At 43.6% G+C, this 9,271-nt stretch overlaps 1 protein-coding gene across 1 annotated transcript; it reads left to right on the forward strand.

Annotated features, from left to right (window-relative positions):
• Nucleotides 1-238: 238 nt before the first annotated feature.
• On the forward strand, nucleotides 239-8,603 carry LOC135536134 (solute carrier family 23 member 3-like; the record flags this gene model as incomplete). The annotated part of the gene is given in 6 exon segments (XM_064962527.1): nucleotides 239-492; nucleotides 1,049-1,154; nucleotides 1,304-1,471; nucleotides 1,816-1,911; nucleotides 8,121-8,158; nucleotides 8,160-8,603. Coding segments are annotated over 6 exon segments (860 nt in total), but the record flags the coding sequence as incomplete, so codon positions are not given.
• Between the last annotated feature and the right edge of the window lie 668 nt (nucleotides 8,604-9,271).

Genomic DNA, 9,271 nt, shown 5'->3' on the forward strand with positions numbered 1-9,271 from the left:
GTGTGTGTGTGTATGTGTGTGTGTGCGTGTGTGCGTGTGTGCGTGTGTGCGCGTGTGTGTGTGTGTGTGTGCGTGTGTGCGTGTGTGTGTGTGTGTGTGTGTGTGTGTGTGTGTGTGTGTGTGTGTGTGCGTGCGTGCGTGCGTGCGTGCGTGCGTGCGTGCGTGCGTGCGTGCGTGCGTGCGTGCGTGCGTGCGTGCGTGCGTGCGTGCGTGTGTGTGTGTGTGTGTGTGTGTGGAGCTGAGACAGGTCTCCCCCTGCTGTCAGTTCGAGGCATGGCGGCTGGTGTCGTTGCAGCCCTCTCCTCCTCTGTCAGCTCCGTGGGGATGTACCTGCTAACGGCCCGGCTCCTGGGAGTCCCCCCTCCCCCCGCTGCAGCCTGTAACAGAGGCCTTGGGTCCCAGGGTCTTGGCAGTGTGGTGGCTGGCCTGATGGGGGCGCCACTGGGGCTCAGCAGCAGTGTCCCCAACACCTGTACTCTTGGACTCAGCCAGGTACTGATGATGATGTCATGGGAACATCATTTAGAAGTCCTCTGTTTATCTCTTGACGTTCAGTTTCCCAGAAGCAGCGTAAGCCTAGTCCTTTTGACTAGCGGCTTCATTTAAGTCCCCGGAAAACATGTATCTGAGACCAGGGGCCCGTATTCACAAAGAGTCTCAGAATAGGGGTGCTGGTCTAGGATCAGGTCAACACTAGCCAGTCAGCATACAGTGTCTATGTTTGACCCCTGCTCCTCTCTCTACTCCAGTCTAGGTCCAGGCACCAAGTGTCTATGTTTTGACTCTTTCCCCTGATCCAGTCTGGGTCCATGTGGACTGTGTGTTTTGACTCTTTCCCCTGATCCAGTCTGGGTCCATGTGGACTGTGTGTTTTGACTCTTTCCCCTGATCCAGTCTGGGTCCAGGTGGACAGTGTGTTTTGACTCTTTCCCCTGATCCAGTCTGGGTCCATGTGGACTGTGTGTTTTGACTCTTTCCCCTGATCCAGTCTGTGTCCAGGTGGACAGTGTGTTTTGACTCTTTCTCCTGCTCCTCTCTCTCCTCCTAGTCTGGGTCAAGGTGGACAGTGCAACTGACAGCCATCTTGGGACTGGCCCTAGGAGTGTCGCCTCGACTGACACAGATCATCACTTCTGTCCCCTTGGCCATCTACGGTTAGTTTAATTATCTCTCCTCTGTCTGTCTTCGTCTAGTGTGTCTGCATGTTATTTTTCTGACTAGAGGAAAGATTAACTGATTAAAAGATGATCAATTTCTCCTTCTCTCTCTCTCTCTCTCCGTCTCTCTCTCCATCCCTGTTCAGGTGCTCTTCTCAGTGTAACGTACACTATTGCCGTGGCTACAGGTGTGAGGTACTTCCAGTTTACACACATCGACTCTGGACGTAACATCTTCAACATCGGCTTGGCTGTCTTCATGTCTCTGGTGTTGCCTCACTGGTTCCGCATGCAGACCGTCTTTATTAACACTGGTAATATCTCTCATTTTAGCCTGGTCCCAGATCTGTTTGTGACGTAGAGTCAATTCCAAGCAGACTTTAGACCAGTCTACTCTGACATCAAGCCTGGTCCCAGATCTGTTTGTGACGTAGAGTCAATTCCAAGCAGACTTTAGACCAGTCTCCTCTGACATCAAGCCTGGTCCCAGATCTGTCTGTGACGTAGAGTCAACTCCACAACTCTGTTTGTGCTCTCCTTCTACTTCACAAACAGATCTGGGACCAGGCTACTCTGACATTACACAGCCAGGGACAATAGATCAACGTGGCTAAATGTGTGTCTTGCCCATATCCTGATCGTGTGTATACCTGTGCAGGTATGGTCAGTGTTGATGTCCTTCTCCATTCTCTTCTGACCTCACCTGTGCTCCTGGTGGGCATCCTGGCTTTCCTATTGGACAATACAGTATCAGGTAAAGTACATTGTGCTACCTATTTCCACATTGGGGCGGCAGGTAGCCTAGTGGTTAGAGTGTAGGGGCGGCAGGTAGCCTAGTGGTTAGAGTGTAGGGGCGGTAGGTAGCCTAGTGGTTAGAGTGTAGGTGTGGCAGGTAGCCTAGTGGTTAGAGTGTAGGGGCGGCAGGTAGCCTAGTGGTTAGAGCGTTGGACGAGTAACCAGCAGGTAGCCTAGTGGTTAGAGTGTTGGACTAGTTACCAGCAGGTAGCCTAGTGGATAGAGCGTTGGACTAGTAACCAGCAGGTAACCTAGTGGTTAGAGCGTTCGACTAGTAACCAGCAGGTAGCCTAGTGGTTAGAGTGTTGGACTAGTAACCAGCAGGTAACCTAGTGGTTAGAGCGTTCGACTAGTAACCAGCAGGTAGCCTAGTGGTTAGAGTGTTGGACTAGTAACCAGCAGGTAGCCTAGTGGTTAGAGCGTTGGACTAGTAACCAGCAGGTAGCCTAGTGGTTAGAGTGTTGGACTAGTAACCAGCAGGTAGCCTAGTGGTTAGAGTGTTGGACTAGTAACCAGCAGGTAGCCTAGTGGTTAGAGTGTTGGACTAGTAACCAGCAGGTAGCCTAGTGGTTAGAGTGTTGGACTAGTAACCAGCAGGTAGCCTAGTGGTTAGAGTGTTGGACTAGTAACCAGCAGGTAGCCTAGTGGATAGAGCGTTGGACTAGTAACCAGCAGGTAGCCTAGTGGTTAGAGTGTTGGACTAGTAACCAGCAGGTAGCCTAGTGGTTAGAGTGTTGGACTAGTAACCAGCAGGTAGCCTAGTGGTTAGAGTGTTGGACTAGTAACCAGCAGGTAGCCTAGTGGATAGAGCGTTGGACTAGTAACCAGCAGGTAGCCTAGTGGTTAGAGTGTTGGACTAGTAACCAGCAGGTAGCCTAGTGGTTAGAGCGTTCGACTAGTAACCAGCAGGTAGCCTAGTGGTTAGAGTGTTGGACTAGTAACCAGCAGGTAGCCTAGTGGTTAGAGCGTTGGACTAGTAAACAGCAGGTAGCCTAGTGGTTAGAGTGTTGGACTAGTAACCAGCAGGTAGCCTAGTGGTTAGAGTGTTGGACTAGTAACCAGCAGGTAGCCTAGTGGTTAGAGTGTTGGACTAGTAACCAGCAGGTAGCCTAGTGGTTAGAGTGTTGGACTAGTAACCAGCAGGTAGCCTAGTGGTTAGAGTGTTGGACTAGTAACCAGCAGGTAGCCTAGTGGTTAGAGTGTTGGACTAGTAACCAGCAGGTAGCCTAGTGGTTAGAGTGTTGGACTGGTAACCCAGCAGGTAGCCTAGTGGTTAGAGTGTTGGACTAGTAACCAGCAGGTAGCCTTCTAGTGGATAGAGCGTTGGACTAGTAACCCAGCAGGTAGCCTAGTGGTTAGAGTGTTGGACTAGTAACCAGCAGGTAGCCTAGTGGTTAGAGCGTTCGACTAGTAACCAGCAGGTAGCCTAGTGGTTAGAGTGTTGGACTAGTAACCAGCAGGTAGCCTAGTGGTTAGAGCGTTGGACTAGTAAACAGCAGGTAGCCTAGTGGTTAGAGTGTTGGACTGGTAACCAGCAGGTAGCCTAGTGGTTAGAGTGTTGGACTAGTAACCAGCAGGTAGCCTAGTGGTTAGAGTGTTGGACTAGTAACCAGCAGGTAGCCTAGTGGTTAGAGTGTTGGACTAGTAACCAGCAGGTAGCCTAGTGGTTAGAGTGTTGGACTAGCAACTCTAGCAGGTAGCCTAGTGGTTAGAGTGTTGGACTAGTAACCAGCAGGTAGCCTAGTGGTTAGAGTGTTGGACTAGTAACCAGCAGGTAGCCTAGTGGTTAGAGTGTTGTAACCAGCAGGTAGCCTAGTGGTTAGAGCGTTGTAACCAGCAGGTAACCTAGTGGTTAGAGCATTGTAACCAGCAGGTAGCCTAGTGGTTAGAGTGTTGGACTAGTAACCAGCAGGTAGCCTAGTGGTTAGAGCGTTGTAACCAGCAGGTAGCCTAGTGGTTAGAGTGTTGGACTAGTAACCAGCAGGTAGCCTAGTGGTTAGAGCGTTGTAACCAGCAGGTAACCTAGTGGTTAGAGCGTTGTAACCAGCAGGTAGCCTAGTGGTTAGAGCGTTGTAACCAGCAGGTAGCCTAGTGGTTAGGCGTTGTAACCAGCAGGTAACCTAGTGGTTAGAGTGTTGGGACTAGTAACCAGCAGGTAGCCTAGTGGTTAGAGCGTTGTAACCAGCAGGTAGCCTAGTGGTTAGAGCGTTGTAACCAGCAGGTAGCCTAGTGGTTAGAGTGTTGGACTAGTAACCAGCAGGTAGCCTAGTGGTTAGAGCGTTGTAACCAGCAGGTAACCTAGTGGTTAGAGCGTTGTAACCAGCAGGTAGCCTAGTGGTTAGAGCGTTGTAACCAGCAGGTAGCCTAGTGGTTAGAGCGTTGTAACCAGCAGGTAGCCTAGTCACCCCAAAGGTTGCAAGATCAAATTCCTTAACTGAGAAGGTAAAAAATAATCTGTCATTCTGCCCCCTGAACAAGGCAGTTAACCCACTGTTCCCCTGAACAAGGCAGTTTAACCCACTGTTCCCCTGAACAAGGCAGTTTAACCCACTGTTCCCCTGAACAAGGCAGTTAACCCACTGTTCCCCGGTAGGCCGTCATTGTAAATAAGAATTTGTTCTTAACTGACTTGCCTAGATAAATAAAGGTTAAAAATAAAACAAAATTATAAAAGTTGTTGATGATACCAGCATAGAAATATAGTAACTAGAACAGTCCCATTCAAATCAATGTGGACTGATGGGCTTTATCCGTTCTAGTCATTATTTATATGGTAAAAAGTTATTTAAAAAATATTCTAACCTATCAGATGCATAGAGCACCTGAACATGATTCATTAACTCATAGAGCACCTGATCATGATTAATTAACTCATAGAGCACCTGAACATGATTCATTAACTCATAGAGCACCTGAACATGATTCATTAACTCATAGAGCACCTGAACATGATTAATTAACTCATAGAGCACCTGAACATGATTCATTAACTCATAGAGCACCTGATCATGATTAATTAACTCATAGAGCACCTGAACATGATTCATTAACTCATAGAGCACCTGAACATGATTCATTAACTCATATAGACCCTGAACATGATTCATTAACTCATATAGACCCTGAACATGATTCATTAACTCATATAGACCCTGAACATGATTAATTAACTCATATAGACCCTGAACATGATTCATTAACTCATATAGACCCTGAACATGATTCATTAACTCATATAGACCCTGAACATGATTAATTAACTCATATAGACCCTGAACATGATTCATTAACTCATATAGACCCTGAACATGATTCATTAACTCATATAGACCCTGAACATGATTCATTAACTCATATAGACCGTGAACATGATTCATTAACTCCATAGAGCACCTGAACATGATTCATTAACTCATATAGCACCTGAACATGATTCATTAACTCATATAGACCCTGAACATGATTCATTAACTCATAGAGCACCTGAACATGATTCATTAACTCATAGAGCAACCGATCATGATTCATTCCTCATAGAGCACCTGAACATGATTCATTAACTCATATAGCACCTGAACATGATTCATTAACTCATATTTCACCCGAACATGATTCATTAACTCATATTGCACCTGATCATGATTCATTAACTCATATAGACCCCTGAACATGATTCATTAACTCATATAGACCCTGAACATGATTCATTAACTCATATAGACCCTGAACATGATTCATTAACTCATATAGCACCTGAACATGATTCATTAACTCATATAGCACCCTGAACATGATTCATTAACTCATATTGCACCCGATCATGATTCATTAACTCTATAGACCCTGAACATGATTCATTAACTCATATAGACCTAAACATGATTCTTTAACTCATATAGACCCTGAACATGATTCATTAACTCATATAGACCCTGAACATGATTCATTAACTCCATATAGACCCTGAACATGATTCATTAACTCATATTGCACCCGATCAGGATTCATTAACTCATAGAGCACCTGAACATGATTCATTAACTCATAGAGCACTGAACATGATTCATTAACTCATATAGCACCTGAACATGATTCATTAACTCATATTGCACCGATCATGATTCGTGCTCATATAGACCTGAACATGATTTATTATCTCGCCGCAGATACGATCATGATTCATTAACTCATAGAGCACCCAATCATGATTCGGTAACTCATAGGTCACCTGAACATGATTCATTATCTCATAGAGCACCCACGATCTTGATCCATTAACTCATAGAGCGCGATCATGATTCATTAGCTCCGCCGACGCAATCATGATTCATTAACTCATAGAGCACCCGATCATGATTCATTAACTCATAGAGCACCCGATCATGATTCATTAACTCATAGAGCACCCGATCATGATTCATTAACTCTTAGGTCACCTGAACATGATTCATTATCTCATAGAGCACCTGAACATGATTCATTAACTCATATAGACCCTGAACATGATTCATTAACTTATATAGACCCTGAACATGATTCATTAACTCATATTGCACCCGATCATGATTCATTAACTCATATTGCACCCGATCATGATTCATTAACTCATATAGACCCTGAACATGATTCATTAACTCATATTGCACCCGATCATGATTCATTAACTCATATAGACCCTGAACATGATTCATTAACTCATATTGCACCCGATCATGATTCATTAACTCATATTGCACCTGGACATGATTCAACTCATATAAAACCTGATCATGATTCATTAACTCATAGCATCTGAACATGATTCATTAACTCATATTTTACCCGAACATGATTCATTAACTCATATTGCACCCGATCATGATTCATTAACTCATATAGACCCTGAACATGATGCATTAACTCATATAGACCCTGAACATGATTCATTAACTCATATAGACCCTGAACACGATTCATTAACTCATATAGCACCTGAACATGATTCATTAACTCATATTGCACCCGATCATGATTCATTAACTCATATAGACCCTGAACATGATTCATTAACTCATATAGACCCTAAACATGATTCATTAACTCATATAGACCTTGAACATGATTCATTAACTCATATAGACCCTGAACATGATTCATTAACTCATATAGACCCTGAACATGATTCATTAACTCATAGAGCACCCGATCATGATTCATTAACTCATAGAGCACCTGAACATGATTCATTAACTCATATAGCACTTGAACATGATTCATTAACTCATATTGCACCCGATCATGATTCATTAACTCATATAGACCCTGAACATGATTTATTATCTCATAGAGCACCCGATCATGATTCATTAACTCATAGAGCACCCAATCATGATTCATTAACTCATAGGTCACCTGAACATGATTCATTATCTCATAGAGCACCCGATCTTGATTCATTAACTCATAGAGCACCCGATCATGATTCATTAACTCATAGAGCACCCGATCATGATTCATTAACTCATAGAGCACCTGATCATGATTCATTAACTCATAGGTCACCTGAACATGATTCATTATCTCATACAGCACCTGAACATGATTCATTAACTCATATAGACCCTGAACATGATTCATTAACTCATATAGACCCTGAACATGATTCATTAACTCATATAGACCCTGAACATGATTCATTAACTCATATTGCACCCGATCATGATTCATTAACTCATATAGACCCTGAACATGATTCATTAACTCATATTGCACCCGATCATGATTCATTAACTCATATAGACCCTGAACATTATTCATTAACTCATATTGCACCCGATCATGATTCATTAACTCATATAGACCCTGAACATGATTCATTAACTCATATTGCACCCGATCATGATTCATTAACTCATATAGACCCTGAACATGATTCATTAACTCATATTGCACCCGATCATGATTCATTAACTCATATTGCACCTGGACATGATTCATTAACTCATATTAAAATTCCGATCATGATTCATTAACTCATATTGCACCCGATCATGATTCATTAATAATCTTTTCGGTGAAAAGAAAAGTTTATACGCTGGCTCTCAGCTTTTAAAAATGATGTCCAAAACCCCCAGGCCTTAGTAGTAACGACAGGTGCCACGTCCTCATGTGTCTATGTTCTTCTCTCAGGGTCTTCATCGGAGAGAGGACTTGACTCAGTGGAGATGGGAGAAGACAGGATGGACGTCAGTCATCAGTGAGCCAGGGTATCACCAGGAAGTGGAGTTAATTTACGAGTCCCCTTATCTCCTGAGAAGACTGTGGAAGTTACCTTGGTTCAGGACGACGCCCTTCTCTGCCTGTCGGATCACAGATGATGGAGACGTGCTGCAGAGTCCCGTCGGAGGTCTCGTTTTAAAAAGTTAAAGTTGTGTTGGTATTGATATGCAAAGACAAGGGACTGTGGACAATAGACATAATATGCTATTAGCTAATGATGTATATACAAACATATTATCGCGTATATGCCATACTGTCTATGAAATGCACTGTGTGTCGACGCAGTTAGTGACCTGAACAGAGTTGGCTTGTGTGATAGTGGGGGTTGTATTGGTGGAGTATTGGCATAGCTGCAGCAAGATGGTTTGAGTTGGGGGTGTCCTTTATAATCAATCCTTGCATGAATCTATAAATCACATTTGCGGGGCCGTGGCAGACAGTTGAGCAGAAGTGTTTTATGGGTTTTCCGACACATGGAAATGCAGGGTATAGTGTATCATTTTATTTTTTATTTCATTTTATAAATGCATTTCATACAATTCTACTTCATTTTAAATAATATAAGATATTATAATATATATATATTTTTTAAACCATACACACGACTGACATGAGTGGCTACTCTGACTTGACACACTGAAATCAACAAAAATGAACTGACTTGAATGCAAACAGTAGCCCAGGCAATTGAACAGATTGTTGTGAGCCAGTTTCATCACAGCGTTCAATGGTTTATGCGGCTGCACATGAAGAAACTTTCAAGTTCTTGACATTTTCCGGATTGACTGACCTTCATGTTTTAAAGTAATGTTGGACTGTCGTTTTCTTTGCTTATTTGAGCTGTTCTTGCCATAATATGTAGCTATCTTCTGTATACCACCCCTACCTTGTCACAACACAACTGTTTGGCTCAAATGCATTAAGGAGGAAAGAAATTACACAAATTAACTTTTAACAAGGCATACCTGTTCCCGCTCCTCCTCCCTTGTGCTCGAGGGCGTGAGCTACCCTTCTTTACACACACCTGTCACCATCATTACGTACATGTCACCATCATTACC

Source organism: Oncorhynchus masou, unplaced genomic scaffold (genome assembly GCF_036934945.1).
Source record: "Oncorhynchus masou masou isolate Uvic2021 unplaced genomic scaffold, UVic_Omas_1.1 unplaced_scaffold_5609, whole genome shotgun sequence".
NCBI lineage: Eukaryota > Metazoa > Chordata > Actinopteri > Salmoniformes > Salmonidae > Oncorhynchus > Oncorhynchus masou.